The sequence below is a fragment of the Myotis yumanensis genome, unplaced genomic scaffold (assembly GCF_028538775.1).
Source record: "Myotis yumanensis isolate MYYU_CA2020_CCGP unplaced genomic scaffold, mMyoYum1.0.hap1 SCAF_2, whole genome shotgun sequence".
Lineage (NCBI taxonomy): Eukaryota > Metazoa > Chordata > Mammalia > Chiroptera > Vespertilionidae > Myotis > Myotis yumanensis.
In genome coordinates, this window is record NW_027223753.1 from 76368370 (window position 1) to 76393474 (window position 25105).

Sequence of the window (25105 nt, forward strand, 5' to 3'; positions counted from 1 at the left end):
CCAATGGGCCACATCTATTCCCAGGAGTCCTTAAAGGCTGAGGGATGGCATTGTTCCCTTAGGTTGGGAGGAGGCCACAAGTCAAAGAATGTGAGTGGCCTCTAAAAGCTGGAAAAGGGAAGAACAAGGACTCTCCCCTAGAGCATCCAGGAAAGAATGCATCACTGTCTTGACTTTAGTCCAGTAAAACCCATGTCCAACTTGTGATCTCCAAAATATGTGTTGTTCTAAACAACTGTGCCTATGGTAATTTGTTATGGGGCTTACAAAAATAATATACCAATTAACAAACAAACTCATGGTAGTTAGCATCATAAAAGAGGGAAAGGAAAAATTTAAAAACAAATGCTGCTGGAATACCTAGGAACAATATGGAAAAATTAAGTATAATGTATGCATACATTATATTTAACAAACATTTACTCAACAATTATTGAGTCAGACACTGTACTGAGTATGGAAAGTAATGTAAAAATGTAAAATAACAGCAAAAAAAATCTCTGGGTTTATAGAGCCTGTAAGTGTCCTTCATAGTAAACTGCAAGTAGATTGAAGAGTTGAATAAATCATTTCTATTCTTTAAAAAACAGTTTTTAAAAACAGATTTAGAGGAATAGGATACTTTATCAGACCGCTCCTAGATCCTGGGAATATAACTTTTAAGTTTTGAAACCACAAAAAAAAATTACCCACTTATGCCCCAACAAAATATTCAGGCTTTCTACTATACCAAAAATTTGAAAGACAATGAAAAACGTTGATAAAAAGACAGACAAATCTTTCTTCAAGTTGAAAAAGACTGATTTTTCTACTGTTGAGTTGTAGGAGTCCCTTATATATTCTGTATACAAACCCTTTTAGGAGCTCTGTGTTTTGCAAATATTTTCTCTCAGTCCATGGCTTGTCTTTTGTTTTTCTTAATAGCATCTTCTGAGAGGCAAAAGTATGTCATTTTGATGAAGTCCAATTTATTAATTTCTTTTATTTCATGTCCTAAGAAATAGTTTCATATCTGTGTGTGTGTCCTACCTAAGAAAGTTTCCTAACTCAAGTTCCAAAATAGAGGGTGTGTGTGTGTGGGGGGGGGGGGGGGGGGGGGCAGGAGTAGTAAAAGACTTGAACACTTTACCAAAGACATGGATGGCAGATAATCACACAAAATATGCTCAACAGCACTAGTCAACAGAGAAAAGCAAATTCAGACCACTACATACTCAGTACAATTGCTAACATTGAAAAACTGGCAATACCAAATTTTGGTGAGAATGTGAAGAAAGTGGAATTGCTGGTGGAAATACTTCAGCAGTTCCTTAAAAGGTTAAGCAGATGTCCCTAGCTGGTTTTTCTCAGTGGTTAGAGCGTCAGCCCTGGACTGAAAGGTCTCGGGTTCAATTCCGTCAAGGGCACAAACCTCGGTTGCAGGCTTGATCCCTGGCCCCAGTAGGGGTGCGTGCAGGAGGCAACCAATTGATGTGTCTCTCTCACACGAATGCTTCTCTCTTTTCTACCCTTCCCTTCCACTCTCTATAAAATTCAATGGAAAAAAATATCCTCGGGTGAGGCTTAACAAAACAAACAAACAAAAAAAGGTTGAGCAGATGCTTACTATGTGACCATACAATGCCACTCCTAGGATTTACCCAAGGTAATGCAAACATACCCACACAAAGACCTATCTATGAATGTTTATAGGAGCTTTATTTTTAATAGCCAAAACCCAGAAACAACACAAATTTCCACCAACTGGTGAACAGATGAACAAACTGTGGTTCATCACACAGTGAAATAATTCTCGGCAAAAAAAAGTGGTGATTAACAATTACAACAACATGGATGAATACTGACTGCACTATGCTAAGTGAAAAAAAAGCAAGAAACAGGTAATATACGATTCCATTTATATGACATTCTGAAAGAGGCAAAACTACAGGGACAGAAATCAGAACAGTCACTGCTGAGGACTGTGGGTATGTGCGTTTGGTCGGGGGATGGGACTGAGTACAAAAGACACAATGGAACTTTCCAGGACAAGGGAAATGTTCTAGGTCTTAATTTGGGTGGTACTTACACAACAGTATGCATTTGTTAAAATTCATTGCAGGCAAATTCACTGTATGCTAATCATAGCTCAATAAATCTGACTTAAAATAAGAAAATAGATTACTATCAATGACTTATAAGAAAATAATTAACAGTTAATAAATGGCATACAGAAATAACTGCTAGATTACACCATTTCTAACCCCATCCAGTCCTTCACCCTCTCCTGTTGAGTCTGAGTTAAGCATTACACTGAATGTAAACTCCACCTCTTCACCTTGCACTACTCTATCACTCACCTGCACAACTCCAAACTAGGCCTCTTACAACTACTGCCTCCAAGTTACACTCCTTCTCTCTTCCAGGCATTCCTAAACACCCAAGCTTTTCCTTAGACATGCTGATATTGCTGCTCAAAAGCCCTTTCTCCATTCATCAAACCACCACTCAGATATGTTTTATTCAGCTCTATTTCTCTAGAAAATAGTTTCATTCTAGGCACATAGTGGATTCCACATAGCTTCATCCCCATGCTCAATTCTACTTGTACATGAATCAATGTTTTTTAAAAAGCTAATACTGAACCACTTAACTATGCATGCTAACCACATTACAGATATTACCTCATTTAATCCTTACAAAATTCAGGTTCTATTATTATCTCCATTCTACAAATGAGGAAACTAAGGCACAGAGAGGATAAGTAACTTATACAAGGATAAACAGCTAGTAAGTGGTGCGGCAGGGATATGAACCTATGTAATCTAGCTCCTGAATTCAACTTAACTACTCTTTTTATAATTCAATAGGTGAAAAATGTGTACACATATAGGTAGATGCATTAGAAGAGGCCTTTAAAAAGATAACAGATCTAGAAAGGTATAAACATGAATGGGCTTTTAAATGTATATGTCATTCTGTTATGATATTGCATTTTTTATAACAAGTTAAAAACAAACACAATATCAAAAGAAGAAATATTAGGAGACATGAAGTCGTGAAAGACAGGAACGGCCCTGTTTCTCAAGCTTCGCACTCGATATCAATGCCACTATTATTGTGACACTGTTTCACTTTTACAATATGGTATATAACAGAAAATTCCTCAAATATAGCCTCTTTCAAATGCTGCTTTAATTATACTTATAATTATACATAAAATTTCAAAATAAAGTGTTTACATTTGAAATGGTCATCATGCTGCTTGATTTTTCAGTATCAGAGCAGCATTCCTGAAAAGATGCTTAAACCACTGCAAATCAACCAAATTAGAGGCCCTGAGATAAACGGACACCTGCGTTAAGCCACATTTTTCTTCAGCTCTCCAAAGAAAATGCACCTGCTTGCAGGGCTCACAGATGGCACATCAGGAAGTTTTGACAGTTACAAATTTTCAACATCGTATATTCTGCTGTGAACTGCATGTTTTAGAATATTACAGCATGTGCATTAATTTGCAATTTATTTAGGATTTCTAGAGAAATTATACAATTACTACAAAGATAAGCCTAATGAATCAATACCAAGATCAAGTTCAAATGCAGTCCTTGCTTATTAGCACAGAGAAATTTATACAAAATGTACAGGTTCTGTAAACATGCTTTCCTGTAATAGTAAAAACCCCACCTTCCTAATAAATGTCATGCCTATTAATACAGGCTACTGTAATAATTGAGAAATAGCTTAAGAAAAACTCAAGAGAATAAATACTATTTCACCCATATGCCCTGAACACAACTCCTAACCAATGAACACAAACTGTATTTCCATCAGAGCCTTACTGAGAGTCTCCCAACTAATCAACCTCCCTGAGGTCTAGGACCCATCCCACCACATTCTCCAGGAGGCTGGGAATAATCTAGGCTCAAACCACATGTCTCTCCCAAAACTGGAATGTGAGCTCTCTGAAGACAGGGATCTCTGATTTTACCGACTGCTGCACTCCTACCGCCGGAAAGGTACCTTGACCATAGTAAGCACTCAGTACATACTTCTGAATGGAAATAAGAAGATGCAGCAGCCCTAGGATCTGAAGCCAAACTTTCTGAGTCCTGAAATCTACTATTTTTTTTCTACCAGACTTTATCAGAGAACAATTGCTTTCTGGTTGTTTTAAAAGAAACTTTCCTGCCAACAAATGAGCTGAAGAGAAAGAGAGGAATATTCAATAGGTACAGTCACAAGATCATGACATTACTACCTAGTTAGACACCAGTAGCCAATTTAAACATAATCTTTATATATATAAAAACCCTAATAGGCAAACAGACCAAACAGTGGAACAACCAAACAAACCGCTAGGATGTGCACTGACCACTAAGGGGCCCGTGCGGAACATGGTGGGCATCAGCAGCAGCCAGCAGAGTGCAGAAAATTGCGGGCGTCGGCTGCGGCGGGATGGTGGAGCAGGTGAGTAGGGGCATCAGACAGAGGCGGGGCACTGGTCACTGTCACCAGGACGAGCCTCTGGTGGTTACTGAAAATGCTTTGCTCCTGCGTGCCACAGTCCCGCCTGACCCTCGCACCTGTTGCTGGCACCGGCCCTGCTCGCACCCGCTACTGGCACCCAGCGCCATTCCCAATCTCCGCTCAGGGCTTCTCCATCTCCCCCTGCTCCTGAGGGGCGATCTGGACAGCAGCCATGGCTCGCACACACTGACAGTGCTGGCCCTGCTCACACCCGCTACTGGCTTCGGCCCCAATCGTTCTGCACTATCAGCGGGTGCGAGCAGGGCTGGCAGTCAGCGTGTGGGAGCAGCGGCAGCGGGAGCGGGGCTGCCAGCAGACAGAGGACCAGGGGCCATGGCAGGAGGGACCAGGCAGGGGCACAGAGGATGGGCCAAGACCCGCCCCTGTGCCCACTGCAGCCTCATGGCCCACAGTTCCTTTTAAGGTGCACGAATTCATGCACTGGGTCCCTAGTAGAAAATAATAAGAAAAAGATGACACTGCATGAAAACTCATTCCAAGGTGGATAGCTAACCATAACTATCTGACAAAAGGGAAATAAAATTTTTCACTGTAAGGTAAAATGTTCCAATAGTGAAAAAATTTAAAAGATCTTGACTGGTTACCTACAAATACATACATTTTAGACAGAAAAATAAAAAATTCATTTAATCATTCTAGGAAAACTGCTTCAGTTTTTCTCTTTTCTTTTTCCTCTCCCAATGTGAAAAAAAAATTAGACAGCTCTGTGCTCTAGGTTACTGCCACCAAAGCCAGGTCTGGGCCTAGAAGTTGACAGGTTTTACTTCCATTTCCTTTCCGGGCACCACCACACAAATAATATTAATCACAACTAGATAGTTTCAGGAGGCAACAAGACAGATAATGAAAAAGACCCAGGGGTCAAATCACCAATTATTATGTGCCCTCACCACATTGCTATCTCTGATTATGAAAACAAATTAAATGCCCCATTTCTAAAGGTTGATATTGATGGAAATTAACATGTTACAATGGTGTCTTTCTTACTTATCAAATCTCTTCTCAAATGCTATGAGCATTTGCAAACATGGGATAGTATGTCTTTTTAACGCAGGTGTGCAATAAGTAGCTTGCTCACTCACTGATGCCCACCTAAAGGCAGCTTTTTATTTCAATCACTTGGTCAGCAGAACTGACACATCCTCCCTGAATTGTGGGGTGACAGAGACAAATCCCAGCAGGAGGGGAAAGCACAGAACGCAGTTACAGCTGTTCTTCCTTCCTCCTCTATTAACACTCTCTATCAGAGAAATTCTGTGAGGGAAATTCTGTGAATAACAGTTTTCATCCAGTCTGTAAATCAAATGTGCAATACAATTCCAAACACTCTCCAAGAAATAGTTTCCGAAATCACTGAATTTAAACATCTTCATATTTTTTCACACTTCAGAATTGTTTTTCCTTTGTATAAACCAATATAACTCATTTTTTTTATTTCAATGTAGCTCATTTTATTTCAGAAGGTTTCTGATTTTATAACAATTCTAACATTCTATTCAGAAACAGTCTCTATAAATACCAATTTTAGATTATTTTGGTTTCCTATTCCAGATTTTATCCCCTGAAATTTTTGGTTCTGTGGACATAATTTTTATATAGAGTCAGTTATGATAGATGTGTCATATCACTATTATATGCTCTATAAAATGATGTTGACAAAGAATAATCTTATAGTTAAATAATAAATACTAAAAATAAAATTAAACTGTGAACCATTTCTATTGATAGTGTGATTCAGCTTTTGGAGACTTTTCACAATACACTGATTTTAATCTAAAATAAAAACCCCTTTGTGAGTATTAATGTGTGATGTATATTTCCTAAAAACCAGAAAATACTGATATCCAAAAATTAAGAATAATTAAGTATATTATGATATATCCTTCAATAGAATAGTAATGAAGAATTTAAAATAGTTTAAAAACCTCCTGGAATAAAAGCTTGCGGAAAATAAGCAAAATAGTTTGGAGATTATAATTAACTAAAATATGCAAATATTAGAAGTCTGAAGAGGATAAGCAAGGTTATAATTATTGTGTTAGGGTGATGGAGTTATGGATTTTCTTTCTATTCACTTTTTAAAACATGTGTTCTTAAGTTATTTTTCCAATTATAAAGGAGCCAAATAAAATAAATCTAAAGAAGTTTAAAGGTAATGCAATAAGACCAGGTGACAGAACAAAGAGGGTGCTAGATTAAATAGAAAAACAAAGTTTAGCTGTTACAGCCATGGGTTTACATTATCCCTGAAAATCGTCTTCCACATTAACAGCAATATCTTGAGAATCTCCCCTGCCTCTTAACAGACACTAAGCTCTTTACTGCACACAATGGAGTTCAGGAAAACGTTACCATATGTACATAGAGAAGAGGCTTTTGCCATACGAAAGAAATTCTACTATTCTGGTAACTTAATTCCTTGAGATGAAATCTAAGATGAATCCCAAGCTTTTACCACATTCCATCTCTAAAACAAAATTCTAACTAGTTTCCTATTTCCCTAACACAGCAGGATTATGTTTACGAAGAAAGTTAGACTGACATGAAAAGATAACTCCGGAGTCCATATTCATTTCAATCCTTAAACCAAGAGAAATCAAAATGTAAACAGAAAAATGATGAAAACAAACTAAGTTCCCAAACATTCAGGTTCTGTTTGTTTAACATGAGAATGTTTGCTCAAAGATTATTAAATCTGCTAGTGGGGCAAGGACCTCACAGCAGAAAACAAGTTTATTACACTAAGAATATGGTATAAGAACCTGTCATTGGTACATCAAATCAGGAAAAAAACAATAAATCTCAATCCAGGTGACAATTATTCATATAAATTTTTTCTACAAACATACAATATTTTTATGTTTTTTGAAACCTAAAGACTGTAAAAGATCATTGATGAGCACACTGAATGATGGGAAGATGAACCACCACCACATGATCAACAAATAGTGACTGAATGGGCATCCTGTGAATGACAATAGCCACAAGAATAAGAGATAGTAGGTAGCAATCTTCTGGTTTCCCAAACTGACTGCCGGACAGCGGGAAAAGTATGCCAACAACACAGGTACAAGGGAAGATTCCTTCATTCAGTCGGTCAGTCACCCAACGTTTACAGAGGGCCCACTGCATGTCAGGCATCATGGGAAAGCTGAAGAAACACGTGATGGTTTTAAAACAAAAATTGAACAGCTGTCATCATGAAGCTAATAATTTAAACAGAGAGGTATGCTTTAATCAAAAAATCATGTACGTTAACCCCAAAATCACAACTCTGCAAAAGGCTGAGAGAGCAAATGGCAAGTAACTGCACAGTAAGCAAAGGGAGCCCCAACACAGGCTAATCGAGGACTGCACAGAATTGTCAGCAAAGGCTTGACAGAATGGTAATGTTGAAGCCAAGACTTCCAGAGGGTGACTGTAGGGAAGTGGGGCATTCCAAAAAAGGCATGTAGGTGTACCCAGATATACTGGGAGATGACAAGTAGTTTAGTGGGGTTAGAAAATTATAATGATACTAGAGGCCCAGTGCACAAAAATTTGTGCACTCGGCGAGGGGGGGGGGGGGTCCGGGGGGGTCCCCCTCAGCCAGGCCTGTGCCTTCTCGCAGTCTGGGACCCCTCAGGGGATGACCACCCGCTGGCTTAGGCCCGCTCCCTGGGGGGATTGGGCCTAAGATGGCAATCAGACATCCCTCTGGCAGCCCAGAAGCCCTCGGGGGATGTCCACTTGCCAGCGGGGAGCAGGCCCTAACTGCAGTCGGACATCCTTAGCGCTGCTGAGGAGGCAGGAGAGGCTCCCACCACCACCACTGTACTGGCAGCCATCAGCCTGGCTTGTGGCTGAGCAGAGCTCCCCATGTGAGAGCGCCCTGACCACCAGAGGGCAGCTCCTGCATTGAGCGTCTGCCCCCTGGTGGTCAGTGTGTGTCATAGTGACCAGTCATTCCCAGTCCTTCTGCTGTTAGGGTCAGTTTGCATATTACCCTTTTACTATATAGGATAGATGCCTGGTGCACGGGTTTGGGCCAGCTGGTTTGCCCTAAAGGGTGTCCCGGATCAGGGTGGGGGTCCCACTTGGGTGCCTGGCCAGCCTGGATGAGGGGATGATGGCTGTTTGCAGCTGGTCATACCCCCTTCAGGGTAGGAGTCCCCACTGGGGTGCCTGGCCAGTCTGGGTGAGGGGCTGAGGGCCATTTTCAGGCTGGCGGGTGACTGAAGCTCCCAACCTCTCCTTTTTTTCTTTTTTTTTTATTCTGGGATTTATTTACCTTCTATGGCTGTCACTGGAACTGAGAGCCGGCTTTAGGTCTGAGGCTTGGCTCCAGCTCTGAGACCTCGGCTGCTGAAAGCAGGTATCTGGGTTTGGCTTCTATAATTGAAACACTGTTGCAGCTCTAGCTCTGAGGCCCGGCTGGCTGAAAGCAGGTTTCTGGGGTTTGTTTAGCTTCTATAATTGCAACATTGTTTCTTAGAGTGCAGCTCAGAGGCCAGCAGCGGCAGGCGGGGAACCTTGGCTTCCTCTATCACTGGAGCAAGCAAGCCTCCTGTTCACTTCAGCTGCCTGGCTGCCGGCCGCCATCTTGGTTGGCAGTTAATTTGCATATCGCCCTGATTAGCCAATGGGAAGTGTGTCGGAGGTACGGTTAATTACCATGTTTGTCTATTATTAGATAGGATGGCAATATCGAACAGGCATGCAAAGACCAGGTTATTATTAAGGGACTTAAATTCCATGCTATGACTTATTTATTTTGTTAGTTGTATGTGTGTGTATGTGTGTTTTTGTTTTTGTTTCATGAGATAATCTAGAACATGTTTTTGGTGCTACAATGAAAAAGTTACACAGATATGACAAAATTTCACGCAATCGGGAAAGTATATAGAGGACACTCATAACTATAACACAGCATGTAAGTAAAGTAGAAACAGAAAATGGAATATGGAGTTATTTCATGTTTTAACAACATAAGACTTTCCTTTTTCCCCATCAGGTATAAGCTTACCCCTATGACACTCAGTCCTTGCAGGTAGTCCTGGCGCGGCTGGGCTTGAGGAACACATCCAGCCAGCACTATCTTCTTGTTCTCCTCTTGAGCTCTTCTAAAGATTGAAGAGAAGACAGTGTGAACTCCTTTTCTGATAGGTATATCTGTGCAAACTGATGGTAATGCATATGGGATTCACTAAATAATAACAAGCCAGTCTAGCATGAAACTGGATTTTCTTACAACTGTTTAAAAAAAAACATAGTAAGACTTCTGTATGTGTCTATCATACCATAGAAGAGATAGTATAGGAAGTATTCAGAGAACGATTAAATGAATAAATGAATAGGCAGAACATAAAATATTATTTTAACAGCACCTATAAGTGTTTCATTTCAATAACTTAGAGTACTTCGGTACAATTTTTCCACTTGGAATCCTGAAAAAACTTGTTAACAAAATCAAAAAGATCTGACTTTTGTAGATTGCTTAACATATATCCAAGAAAATAATTGCCTCCTTCAACCACCTGGTTTTACCTTTTTATCAGTACCAAGCACATCATTGCACACAAATAGTTTTCTTGTAATAAATGTGAAATACCTTATCAAACAAAAAAATCTTTCCATTTACTTTAACAATCTGTAAAAGGAGTAACATCTGGTTTCCACAAGAACTGCAGCTGTAACATGGAAGATCATTGCCAAACATCCAAGAAAGCCTGTGAGGTCACCAATAATTAAATGCAAATAAAAAGCCTGCTTCCTATAAAGTGAATAAGTTACTTAATTATTATGTACATCTAAGACATGAGGTATTTAAGGAAATAGAGTAAAAAGGAACATGTGCCTTGTATTCAACAAGCCTATAGTTTATAATAGATGAGTTATAAAAGGACATAAGCAACACAGCATCAAATAAAATGCCCTTAGTGACAAAAGATGTACACACAACATATCATGGAGAGAAAAGAATGTGCACCTCGAAAAAGACAGCAAAAAAGCTTCTCAAAACAACTGGGTGAAGTTTAAGGGGAAACAGAAGTTGGGGGGGGTGGGAATGGAGGCAGAGAAAACTTCGCGAGTTGTTATATCATGGACAAAGACAAGGAGGAAGAAAGAAAGGAGAAAATATCTCATTATAGAAAGAATTTCTGTATAAGGGAGACTAATGGGATGTATATTGCAGAAGGAGCCTTAAGAAAGAGAATGGGTAGTATTTAATTTAGTGGACAATGGAGAAATCTCTTAAGGAGGTGGGGAAATTAATTGAATACCCTTGGCAAAGGGATGTGAAGACCTGAATGCATGTGGAATAGGAGAGAGAGAGAGAGAGAGAGAGAGAGAGAGAGAGAGAGAGAGAGAAGAAAGAGAGAGAGGAAGACGGGGAGAGGAAGAGGTAGGGGGGGCAATGAGGGAGGGGAGAGAGAGGGAGGAGGAGATGATTAAAGAAAAGGAGATTAGTTCTTTTGCTAAAATTTACTTGCGAAACCCCAAGAAAGAATCAAAGGATAAGGTTTTGAGTTTAAGGTAGGAGTTAGCAAACATCTATATATACAAAAGGCTAAGCAACCATCCAACCGGTAGCTATGATGCGCAATATGAGCGTCTGACCACCAGGGGGCAGACTCTCAAGCAGGAGCTGCCAAGCTGCAGTGACTTGGCAGAGCGATTCTCAGGTGATGCACCTCAGAACCAGAGAGGAGGGAGCCTGATTCTGGAGGGCATCACCTAAGAACCTCCCTCTCGCAATCCAGGACCCCTTGGGGGATATCAGAGAGCCAGTTTCGACCCATCCCCACAGGCCAGGCCAAGGGACCCCACCTGCTGGAGGGACCCCCACTCACTCGGCAGACACCAAGGAGGGACGGCGCGAGGTTGGCTCCAGGGCATGTCCGGCCCGTCTCACCCAGTCCCACCCTGCCAGCCACCTTCTAATTAATTTCCTTTCAATGTGCACGAATCTGTGCACCAGGGCACTAGTTTTCTATAAAAGGCAGAGAGTAAATACTTTTTAGGCTTTGCTGGTCATAAGTCTCTATTGCAACTCAATTCTGCCCCATTAGAGCAAAAGCAGCCATACACAATACTTAAATAAATGGGTATGTCTGTGTTCCAATAAAACTTCATTTCAAAAACAAGCAGAAGGTCACATTTGGCCCAAAAGCCAGAGTTTGCTGAAGCCTAGCCTAAGAAATAAAAATGCAGCCATTGGCTGTCAGGAGAAGCTGGATGAGAATTGGAATAGAAGGTAAGAAACTCACATGGGACACACTAAATCTGAGGATCCACTAATGCCTATCAAGTCTCTGGAAATGCAAGTCACCTGGCTGGGAGTGAAACTTGGGGTAGATTTTAGATTCCAATGTCGGAATCCATTTGAGTACCGAGCTTTAAGGTTGTTTAGAGAGGTGGAAGCATTTCTATAAGATAAAAATATTGGTGTGGAAGACAAAAAAGAGGTAACATCACCACCAACAATAATATGGTACCAACAATAATCATGGTTAGCATTTATATGGCACTTTGTCAAGGTAACCATTATGTAGTTAGGTATGTACCACATATGAAAACAGTATAGCCAATATATAACACCCTAGGAAAATGTTCTGGTGACAGTATAAACATCAGACCAGGCATAAAACAGTCCAAGGACGATTTTAAGGAGGTATGCAGAACAGCAGAAATAAAGAGGAAAAGTTCAAAACAGAGATGCTTGACTAAGAAATTTATTTAAAATATTATTCATGCTTTTACTAAATTTGGCTTTAAAATGAGAAAGTAGACCAGACTAAGCCAAAATTCACACCCTAGTTACAAAATCTTAATGCCACACTTTACGTGACCCAATAAAATAGCAAAAGCTTTAAGGCTATTTCTCAGAGTATTTTTGCTCTAAACATTCCTTTCTTATATCCTATTCTTTTTGCTTAGTGAGTTCTGTTCATAAAAGCCTAAAAAAAAATCTTTAGAAATGTATCCAGCACAGGCATATTTATAAAAGCTTTATCTTTCAAAATATGAATGTTGATAAAAATAATATCTTGAGAAATTTTTAAATAGTATGAATTTCCTTGTCTTCATTTTAGATAGCCTTGACATGCTAATTAAAATGAAAATTGAATGTAAAGTTAATTCAAAATAATCATGAATATTTTCTTGAAACATATTTCTAAATTAAAAGACATAGTCTTGTCTAGAGCATTAACTTGAGCAACATAGAAAACATAAAGAAATCTCCCCCTTTTTTCTGCCAAGCACCAAATGCAAATAATAATTTGTACAGAATCTTAAAATTCACAGTATCATAGAAAACACATAAAGATGACAGTATCATTCCTTATTTAACAAATGAGAAATTAAGATGCGAAAAGATGCAATGATCAAGACCCAAAGTTCCACACTTTGTGGAATTAGTGCTGGAGCTAGGATGAGTCCCCAGTATCTACTGGGCCCTTGAGTATTACATTTTTATTATATTTCAGAACATATATCAAATGAGTTTGATTGTGTAATAAACACTGGAACAAACATTTCTTGATTAAAACAGCATAGACATTTATAAATATTATAATATATTAAAGGTCTTCAAAGTAGAAACAAAATTTAATATTTGATAGTCTTGTTTTCCTATGTCTTGTGAACAAAATAATAATCTACTAGAAAAAGAAGAAATTCGTACATATATATAGAAAAACCTAGTGCTCTACACTATGCATGTAGCAGGGAGGGAGAAAATGTTGCTTCTCTGTGTTCATTTCTCTTATTCTTTATTTCTTTCCTGCAAATTGATATTTAATTTACATAAAATATTATTATGTGTCTTCAACCAAAATTTGCATTCATGAAGGTGTTTTAAAATATATATCTGCTTTTTAATTTCTAAATGTATATTAATAAAAACTTCCTCACAACACCACCACAAAGGGTCAAATCAGTCTGCTGCCATACAAAGCAAGCAGAATATTAACTACTCTGCATGTGATTACTGTTTACATTCAAATATTCAAGTGAGAGGATACCTATTTATAGTGTTTATTTGTGTGTAGGCATGTAGCCATGTGAAATGCATAAAAACAACTTTGCAAATAATGCAAGAGAAAACAACTAAGGATCTGGGGCGGTGATATACTTCAAAAACTATGATGCCCTTCCTAAACTCTGGAGCAACCAGCCAAGGAGGACATAGCTTGTCGTGGCAACACAACTCTGTCCTGCTACGACTACTGTCAGGGCTAATGACTTAGGCAGGCAGCTGCCAAACATTGAAAATAAAGTCACTCTAAGGCTTGATGGGATTTATTAATCTGAAAAAATAATCCAAGCAGATATATTCAGATGTGTAACTGGGGATGTCTAGGGACATTCAAATCCAAAGCACTAGAGCACAATATAATCTCAGACTCACAAGACTGAATATTCTTTTAACCAACAAAACTAAAACATATTGCACATTTTATGTCCCATGAGGAGAAAGAATGTAGTCATCATTGCACCTAGAAAAGAGGAGTCCAAAGTACAGATAAGAACCACTTAAGAAATTCCCATTTGATTCCAAGGTTCAATAGGTTTCCATTATTGTGCTTACTGCCAATACAAGTTCTTGGCTACACCTATAAAAATCACTGTCTATTAGAAAGTCAATAATTCAGCATTTTGTTTTTTCATTGTCATTCATTCACTCACCACATGTCAGACACACACACACACACACACACACATACACACACACAATAAAGAGTCACTGATCTCAAGGAGTTCACAGTCCAGTGAGAAATGAAAGATATGGGCCTTAGAACCAAGGTTTTTACATAAAGGGGAAGAATAGAGATCTGGAGGTAATAAAGGATGCTGAGAACAGCCCTGTGGGAGAACCAGCATGCACTACTATAAAGAGACCCAAGGGTACCAGATTATGAAGGAGAGATGGCTTTCTCTGATAGCAGGGCTGTGTAACCCTGATGCCAGAAGCGGTGCCTAAGGAACCAGATCAGGGTCACAGGGGAGGATGAGCAAGGGAGACCAGAATAGTCATCATTATCCTGCTCCGCTCCCCTATTGCATCCTGTCCCTGTGCTTTCATCTGCTTTATGGACCAAGAGTCTATGAATGGTTTTGTTTGAAGAAAGGATTCTGTGACTTTAAGAAGAAAAAACAACAACTGAGAATAGGACATACAGACCTTTTTCTCCCAGTTTCATTGTGGTATAAACGACAAGGGTGTAGACTTCCGTGAAGAGGTTAAGGATTTAAGGAAAGTTGGTTCACTTTGGAAAGGGAATTTCAATGAGAAGTATAAAAAAGTTTTTAAAAGAAGCTACAGGGAATATAAGTGATGACGGAAAGGGGTGAGACCAAAGACAGGAGGTATGGCAGTACCTCCTACAGAAATCTCAAAATGGGGGACTGCTGCCTGCATGCTCGTTAGAAAGTAAGGAACAGCAAAAAGCACCAGGTAGGCCTAACTAGCCTCATGGCTTTAAAGGGAACCAAGTGCAGAGAATTTTGATTCTTCTCTTTCTTTTGTGTCAGCTATTCTCAATATGTTATTTAACATTTTAACTCAATCTACTGCCACCATTTCTAACTGTTATGCAATAAATCTATAAAAATTTCTGGAATAAATGATGACAATCACCAACTTCACAAATTTATTTACAAAATATTCTGTGCCTATTATGTGTACAATATATACTTAGAGGCCTATCAAATATAAAGAGGACTTTGTGTTTCAAGGAATACACATGAAGCTGAAAAAGCTAAGAAAATAAATATGCAATTTGAAGAGAAGCATAAATATACACTGTAAGTAAATGGTTAGTTCCTTAATAAGTAAAAGTAATTTTACAGACTAGTGGATACCAAACTCTTTATCAAGTCACCCACCAGTAAAAAAAAGAGGGTAATGTACCCAAATACAAAAACATATACAATTATATGTAACTCATACTCATATATTGTATACATTATAAAGCATACCTTAATATTAATGTTTTTAAATAAAATACTGCAAAAGAAAATAAGTGCTCTGAGTTCGAATAGGGAGGAAACCACTACAGACTCTAATGAATGATTAGTAGAATCTTCTGTTCTCACTGAAAGGCACCAGAATATGACACCCTAAAATACACCACTTTGCCATAAAGATTATTTTGAGCTGAAAGCATTTTAGAAACAGCAGACTCAACTCAGGGGGAAAAAGCTCTCTCCCCTCTGCCATCTAGCTAAAAGCAGGACACAAATTTCCATTTGGAAAGTTACCTCTCTCTCCAGTACCAGAAAGACAACTACTCCAGAGACAACTCTGACCTGTGTAGCAAACCCTACTACACAACCCTTATTTACCATGTACGTCCTAATCACCTTCCCATAACTCACCCCTGCCCAAGAATCCCAAACTTTCCTTTGTCTAAAGCAGCGGTTCTCAACCTGTGGGTCGCGACCCCTTTGGCAGTCAAACAACCCTTTCACAGAGGTCGCCTAAGACCATCCTGCATATCAGATATTTATATTATGATTCATAACAGTAGCAACATTACAGTTATGAAGTAGCAACGAAAATAATTTTATGGTTGGGTCACAACATGAGGAACTGTATTTAAAGGGCCAGAAGGTTGAGAACCACTAGTCTAAAGTCTTCTCTACTCTTTATCCCCTTTATTAAAATGGTGTATGATTTCCAAATTCTAATTGCCTACTGGAGTCACATTTCTTTGTGAACTCCCATGCTTACTTCAATCTGTGTGTTGTTTTTTCTGTTTTCCTATCATCCATGTTTTATCAGTTTGATTCCCAGGCCCCAATTGTTGAACCTAAGAGGTTGTTTTTTTCCTCTCCCTTATATCATGAAGTATAAGGTTCACTGGTATTTTTATGTCACTTCCAGATCCAAGGCAAAGTAAGATGAGTAAAAATTAGTGAAAAGCAGACCCTGTACATTTGATAACTCACTACATTTAAAACTGCATTGAAGACTCGCACAGCACAGAGCATTTGAATCAATCATTTCCTTCTTGTTAAAGTAAAACACCCCTTCCTTAAAAGGATTAACATAAAAATTAACCTAAAGTTATGAGATATACATCACTATTATAAAGAATATCCCTATAAAATATAAAGCAAAAATCTGTAATTAGTTCACCTCCCCTAAGATCACTATCCTGACACTCTACGTTAGGAGATAATAACCTCAACAGAGCAAAGAACAAAGAGTGGAAGGAAAAAGAAATGAAGGGGGGGGAGGGGATTCAAGAGTATATCAGTATATCAGACCTTAATAAAGTGACATTAAGAAGAGACAACCTGATCAGCTGTTACATTTATGCAATTCACCATCCAATTTGCACATCTCATTATACTTTACTCTAATTATCACATGCACCAAGAAACACTAAAATTAAATTACAACATGAATCTATGTTATGATTTGAGGAACAAATGAGGAAAATTTACTGTTCGGTTTTGAACTAAAAAATGAATTAAAGAGAAAAACATTCTGAAGGAAAATGCATACTTGGGCTCTATCCTGAATAAAATTTGAGCTGGAGTACTGTTAGAACCCAACCTGATTTCTGGTGGGAGACCCAGACAAATTTAGAATTCAGAATTAGCTAAATAGTCTGAATATTTTAAATAAACACTTAACTTATAACAGGTTTCTAAACAAAATTTTTTAGTGTTTTACATCTTTTTCAAAGTCACTTTCCCAAAGAGACATTAATTAATATAAAAACTGATCTCTTGGAGCGGGTAACAGAAAAGCACTTTGTTATTTAAAAAAAAAAATACAGTAAGAAGTGGCCAAGCAAAAGACATTCAGAACTGGGAAAGGTAAGAGTCTGCAAGGGTAATCTCCTTGGCTAATTTACATGATCATGCAATTGTCAGCTAGAGGACAAAGAGGCAACAAGAACAGATTCATTTCCTTCAAAGCTGCCATAACGGGGTTTCAGCAAGCACTAACTCCTATGTGATCAAGAGGTTTCATAGGAGGAGCAAGGACAGAGAATATCTGTATTTTAGGGCAGTATAAAACACTCATGTTTAACATACTCTTGTTGAATCACTGTCCCTAATTACCTCTACTGTTCTTATGCCACTGGCTGTTAATACTGCAGTTCTTTCAATAGACATCTCTTCCCTACCAGAAGATAAGCTTCTTGAGGACAATGCCTAGATATGATTCACTTTATAAACCAAAATTAATTTCAGATTATAACAAAGAATAAGAAATCATTTATTTGAGCAAAAGAAGTGCAGCCCAGGAGACACAGATTCAGGTAGCAAACTAAATTGTGCTCTGCTGAGACAAAGGGGAGGTCACTTTTAATAGCGAAAGTTCCCACTTAAGTTCCCAATATTGTCTGTTTTACGTAAATGAGGTATCCAAAATCATCACTTCTGATTGACCCAAATCACACATTCCTGATTGGCCAGCATTATGGTCCTGATTGGTAGTTATGGAGTAGTTCTGATTCGATGGAGCAAGTACCATTGGCTGAAAAACTAAAGTTGGAACTCCCTTATAATAGTACTCAGAAGGCTTAAAAGAGCAGGGCATAGCATGGGAAGCAGACAGTTCAGTCTAAGGTTCTTACCAATAAACAAAAGTACATGAGAAGCCCCTGTCAGCAAATGGTTGTTAGGTTCTTATTATTTATAAAATGTGGGCCCTTCTTGACCATGGGGAATCCACCTCAGCAGATAAATTCCTTCTCAAAGTGCTCAACAAATCAATCTTTCTTCTCAGGGTCCACATATCTCAGGGCACATTAAAAAATATATATATATAGAAATTTAATAAATGAAACAAAAGCCAATACCAGAACATAACATCGATCATTACAGTGGTGATTAAAAGCCATGCTTTTGTCTGTTAAAATGTAATAAGGAATCATTAAACAGGAATCTATCTCGTCCATCAACAGAATTCTAGATAACCAATCAGAGGAGCTATATTTGATTGGTGTCAACACCATTTATCTATATTTAAATTTTATGGTAAGTCATCACAAGATTTTCACTCTCACAAATCATATAGACAATTTTTAAGGCCCTGGCCAGTTTGTCTCAGTGGATAGAGTGCTGGCCTACAGACTGAAGGGTCCCAGTCAAGGTTTGATTCCAGTCAAGGGCACATGCCCAGGTTGTAGGCTCCACTGGGGATCATGCAGGAGACAGCCGATCAATGATTCTTTTCATCACTGACGTTCTCTCTCTCCCTCTCCCTTCCTCTCTGAAATCAATAAAAATATATATTTTTTAAAAAGAATTACTATCGTAGTCTTTATTATTTTCTTAGTGTTTAAAAAAACATAATTTTCCTCTCACCTCTCTCCTTCACCCCTCTAGCACTTCTTCCTAAAAACAAAGTCTATGTCCATTTCTTCAAAAACGTAATAGAGCTCTTGGTTATAATTAATCTGACCTCTGATCAAAAAGGTATTTATCATAAATGCAACATTAAACTTCCCAAGGGCAAAAAAATTTTTTTGCAACAGCAATAAACAACTGATCACAGACAAATCTTGGAACTACTATTCACTCCTAGTCCAAAAAGAAAAGCAATTTCAGTGAAACACATTGCCCTCTATTATTCTATGAAAATGCCCTAATGCCAACATAAATGGACAAAATAGAAACCATTTGGGGGAAGGACTGTTTCTATTGTTTGCAATGGCAGCCAAAAAATAAACTTCATTACGTTAACATCAACTGCATTAGCATCTATTCAAGTTATCAACTGAAACAACCAAACAAATGACACAATTTAGTAACAAAACTTAAACAAACCATAATATATCATAATATACAACAAAAAAAGAGGTTTTCTACCTTATTACCATTGTCTATTATGAAGAAATTAAAGTTAAACAGACTCACATGAAAAGGAACTATGAGCTCCCATATTAAAGAAAAACCTGCTTAAAATGCCTCATCTATGTTCACTGTTGTCATCATAAGGTACAGCAACAACAAAGACTGTAGATATACATGAAAAACAATACGTAGGACTGCCACAATTAAGAAATTTTTATATAATAAACTAATAATTATTTAACAGTCACTATGAAGCAATATGAAATACCTGGGGTCAAAAATTATATATACTTAGGCTGAAAAGAAAAAATTTGGTTGGCTTTAACTACATAATCCCATATAATTATCCATTTCACTTCATCTGTACAAAGCATGTTATTCTCTGGATTTTTTTTTAATTATTAAGATTACCCCATATCTGGGGTTAATTTAAAAGCTCCATTTCCTTCTAAAGATTTTTGTCTGAATTCTACTAAAATTAATCTATCAATTAGTCCTTTAAGTAATGATATATGTTATTAATGCTCACAAGTGCACAAACACACACACACACACACACACAGAAAATCAACTTTATTAGGTTGATGTTACCATTTTAACCTCAGAACTAATTAACAAAGTACTACATATCTATATATTTGTAAATATATTTTTATTGATTTCAGAGTGAAAGGGAGCGGAGGAAAGAGATAGAAACATCAATGATGAGAGAGAATCATTGATTAGCTGCCTCTTGCACACTCCACACTAGGGATCAAGCCCACAACCCAGGCATATGCACTGACCAGGAATCAAACCATGACTTCTGAGCCATATTGGCTGGGCTTTCGCTATATTTTTATATAGTAAAAAATGGAAACTGTATGTTCACAGAAATAACATAAAATTCCTAATTTGAAGCTAGAAAAAAAAAAGAAATGGGACCTGAAAGAAATAAGAGAATTAAATTCAGAATTGCTGCAGAAAAATTGCTATGGAGGAACAAGTTATAAGTGGAGCCATGGCAGCTGCTGTTATCAGTGCTTTAATTAAAATTTTAAAATAAGATGTGTGAATGTACTACCTTCTCAGTCCTTCTAAAACATAAAGTCAAATTATGTAGTTTGATCCCAGTAGAGGGGTGTGAAGACTAAGTGAACAGAAACACATATTTCTGTTTCTTCCCCAAAATCCACAGAGAACACAAATATACATGTAAATGAGAGTAAATCCAGATGATTGATGGAAAACTAGAAGGACCATGAGCAACCCAAATCATGGAGAAATTTGCATAAAAAGGAAAAGTGACTTTTCTATAGAAAACCCAATCAATCACAGATGAAAGGAGCTGAGAAAAGCTGACCTACATAATCAAAGATGGACAATGATTTGACTCTCCTTGCCCTCAGAGCAGTTGGCTTCCTGAGTTATCTATAAGTTAAAGCCACAGTACAGTTCAAATATAAAAGTAGGAGGTCTTGTAAATGGGCCTGTAAGCAAACAGTCAAGCAGAGCAGTGCCACCAAATGACAAAGCACCACAGGGTCCCAAAATCCGCACACTTCAAAGACCAGCAACTCCCCTATTCCCAAAAGAAATCTATTTCTCAGCCAATTGTAATCTTGTGGTCCTTTTTATCACTCCTTAAGCAAACAACTGGTAAAGCTCCTAAAACAGAACCACATTTAGACGTAACAAACTGAAAAAGAAAAGCTAAATGATCATCTCAATCATATCAATAGAAACAGAAAAGGCATTTGACAAAATTCAACATCTATTCATGAAAAAACTCTCAGCAAACTAAAATTAGAGAACTTCTTCAAACCCACAAAGAAATGTGTAATAAAACTACAGCTAATATAATGTTTTTCTCCCTAAAATGAGGAACAAGGGAAGGATGTCCACCCTCATCACTTTTATTCATAATTGTCCTAGAGGCCTTAGCTAGTGCAATAAGGAAAGAAAAGGTATATAGTTGGAACAAAAAGAAATTAAAAGGGTTTCTTCACAAATAAAATGATTGAGCATATATAAAATCCTAAAGGAATTTAATAAAAAGCTATTACTGATAAGTTAATTTAGCAAGACAACAGGATGCAAGAGAAAATGACAAATATTGAAGATAGGCAAAGACTCCCTCTATAAGAGGAGTACCTGAGGAAGAAGAAAGTACCCTAAAGCAGTGATTTCAAACCTTTTTCATCTCATGGCACACATAAACTAATTACTAAAATTCTGCAGCACACCAAAAAATATATTTTTGTCGTATAATTTTGACTTATTCACACCAGGTGGCTATCATGGTGTTGGCTAAAGTCATTTTTTTATTTGGCAATGTAAGGCAAAAGAGGTCAGTGCCCCTGACCATATAAATAGTCTGGTATTGCCTGTTCTAAAAATTCTTGTGACACACCTGTTGAAAAATCACTGTTCTAAATCAATGGAACAGGACAAACCATTAAAAATTATAATTCAAGCAAACTGATAAATCTTTTTAAATATCTGACTATATATTAAAAGATTACCAGGGGTCCTCAAACTTTTTAAACAGGGGGCCAGTTCACTGTCCCTCAGACTGTTAGAGGGCCAGACTATAGTTTAAAAAAAAAAAAACTATGAACAAATTCCTATGCACACTGCACATATCTTATTTTGAAGTAAAAAAACAAAACGGGAACAAATACAATATTTGTATTTGCATGTGTCCCACGGGCCGTAGTTTGAGGACCCCTGGATTATACTATGTATGATTATTGCCCCAGAACAATCAACACCAAGATACATTATAATAAAATTGCTGAACTCTAAGGAAAAATAAAAAATTCCTTTGGTCAGCTAGACAAAATGAACACATGACTTATAAGGGGAGAAAACTATCCTGTCACCAGAATTAAAGAAAATGTGACCCAAGGATTTTATATCCATAAAAACTGACTTTCAAGTATAAAGGGCACTAACTGTGAAGATGACACAACTACGGGGCTGTTGTTCCCAGGAGCCCTGCCTAAGGAACCTAGTAAGAATGGCTTCAACATCAAAAGTAAATAGAAGGCTATTTACATAATATATGTAAACCAGTAAATATGTAGTTATTTGTGAGATTGAATACCATTATAAAGGAGAAACTGAGTATGTACTGGCTCTTTGATTTGACAACGTAAAATACAGAACTCCCATTAAAAATATTTGGGAGGAGGACAGGGATAGTATTTGTAAAAAAAATGTTTACTTCTTTGGTAATCATGATTGGTGGTGAATGTACATGTCTTATTATAATTCTGAAAATACTGTACATGTAAAGTGGAATAAAGCTAATAAGGACTATGGGATATTCTAATTCTATCTTCCCCTAGGTTCTTGAGAACTAGGATTCTTGGTGAAGTACCCAGATGTGAACATGAAATGCCATTTCCCTTTTTTAAAAATCTTTACTGTTGGAAGTATTACATATGTCCTCCTTTTTCCCCCAATGATTCCTTATAGCCCACCCCCAACCCCCACATACACACTCCCCAAGCCTTTACCACACTATCGTCTGTGTCCCTGGGTTATGCATATTGCATAGAAGTTCTTTGGTTGATCTCTTCCTGCCCACCCTTCCACCCCTACCTTCCCTCTGAAACAAAACTTCTTAGGAAATGGCTAATACCAAGTCTGGGGCAGGAAATGCAGAGGATGAACTTAGAACACCTTATGCCACCTGAGAGTAACAAAGCTATCAAAGAGTAACAGAGTCATGTCAAAAAGAATTCAGAAGCCAGCCTGAAGGAGTCCACAATAACCAGATACAGGCGATTTGAACTTGGATAAGAACTTGCAATTGACTGAAGTCCAAGTATGTTTAAATTAATGAGCTTCTAATCATATTTTTTAAAATATTTTTAATCCTCACACAAGGATACATTTTTATTGATTTCAGAGAGAGAGGAAGGGAGAGAGATAGGAAAAAAAACATCTATGTAAGACAGAAACATCAATTGGTTGCCTCCAGTACACACCTGGACCAGGAATGAAGCCGGAACCTAGGTATGTACCCTGACTGGGAATTGAACCAACAACCTTTCAGTGCATGGGATGATGCTCCAACCAACTAAGCCACACTGGCCAGGCCTAGTCATGTGTGTGTGGTTTGTTGTTGTTGTTGTTGTTGTTTTAAAAAAAGAGGTTTTCAGAAACCTTCTGAAAATGACAGGAAAATAACTGCTTATTTTAGGAACCGGGTAAATAAAAGAATTTAAAATTTATTCTGCCTTTCTCTATGAACTCTACCAATGAGTTGCTAGCAGATGAAGGGAAACATCTCCTTATAAAATTATTACAGCTAATTTATGACAATAAGATGATAAAACTGAATATCACCATTGTCCAAAATCCACAGAATTAGTAAATCTGGGCATTAAGCATCAATGGCTGGTAGCATCATAAAACAAGAAACAACCACTCATTATGAGCCTTTTGATAAAGGATGCAATACAACACAACACGACACAAAATTCTGACAAGGCTTTTTGGTCAATCTGCAGGGAAAACAGAGGACAAAGGAACACACTGAACTGCAGCAAAATCTAGACTATGGAGAGCCCACAGGTTAAAAGGCCCAGGTTCTTCAACATGTAAATCACAAGGAAAAGAAAGAGATGGAGGGGGAAGAGCTACAGGGTAAGAGAGATTTAAAATACAAATCGGGTTTTTTTTTAAATGGGCAAGATTTGGCTTTATTTCTCTAAGAACAAACCTAGGGTAATAAAGCCATAAGGGAACATAAAAAAGTGATTCTTATAAAACTCAAGACAATGGTGGAAGTGAAGAGAGAGTTGTGATGGTGATGGGGACCATAAAGGGGTCTCCAAAGTGGCTAAGAAACATTTTATTTCTTGAACTGGGTGGCAGTTACAAAGGTGCTTGACTTAAAATAGCTCACTCACATACATTTTTCTATTATTTTTAATTTTTTACTGTATTTTACAAAAAAAGGAGTTAAAAGTAAATATCTTCATAAAAAATACCCTACAACTAAATAACCAGAGATTTCCCAGTAAACAAAAAGGGGAAGAGAAGTAAAACTGTGGTAGCCATCACTTTAAGTCTTTTGACACCTCCGTATATATCTCAGAACCCACATGAAAGTGGTTTTAGCCCATGGTATATAAATAGGATGTCACAGTTAGCTGGAAGAACCCCAATGAATGATTGTAGAATCAAAACTGTATTCTGTCCTCTGACCATCCTTGTCTGAAGGAACTAGAATGACAATGAAAAGAATAATTCAGAATTATTATTGAAGAGATTTCAAAAGGAGCACCACAAAAGAGCTCATTTGTTTGCTATATTTTATGGCAATTAATTAAACTTAACACCTATACCATTAAAAGGGCGGAATGGAAAATGAAAAGCATGAAGAGTGCCTGGAACACGCCCCTGCCTGCTCCCCTTCTGTGTGTGTAGGGGCAACTTCCCTCGTTCTTTCTGAGAACACAAGTGTATTAAAAGGCAGGCTGGTCCAAGAAGGAAAACCCTACACTGACTGCCCAGAGACCTAGTCAGGTCTTGGCTGTGCCATGGGTTGGCAGTTAGGTAATCCTTCCTCTCTGAGCCTGAATTTTCTCACATATACATGAATGTGGTTAAACAAGATGAATTCTGAGGCTTATTGTAACACTTAAAATCTATGTGATAGCTATTATTTGTCCCCAAAAGTAGCACTTGCCACCAAAATCCACCCAAGGTTAAGAAGAAATTTATAGCAGCAAATGACATCATTAGAAATTATTTTCTTTTCCAAATAATAACT

The 25105-nt window shown here is 37.8% G+C and overlaps 1 protein-coding gene across 4 annotated transcripts in view; it reads right to left on the reverse strand.

Moving 5' to 3' along the window:
• Positions 1 to 25105, reverse strand: part of CDKAL1 (CDK5 regulatory subunit associated protein 1 like 1) — a 643254-nt gene that overhangs the window by 460970 nt on the left and 157179 nt on the right. For all 4 annotated transcript variants that reach the window (XM_070405653.1, XM_070405651.1, XM_070405652.1 and 1 more), the window contains one exon: positions 9536 to 9632. In XM_070405653.1, the coding sequence (XP_070261754.1) occupies positions 9536 to 9632 (97 nt within the window). The remainder of the gene's footprint in view (positions 1 to 9535; positions 9633 to 25105) is intronic.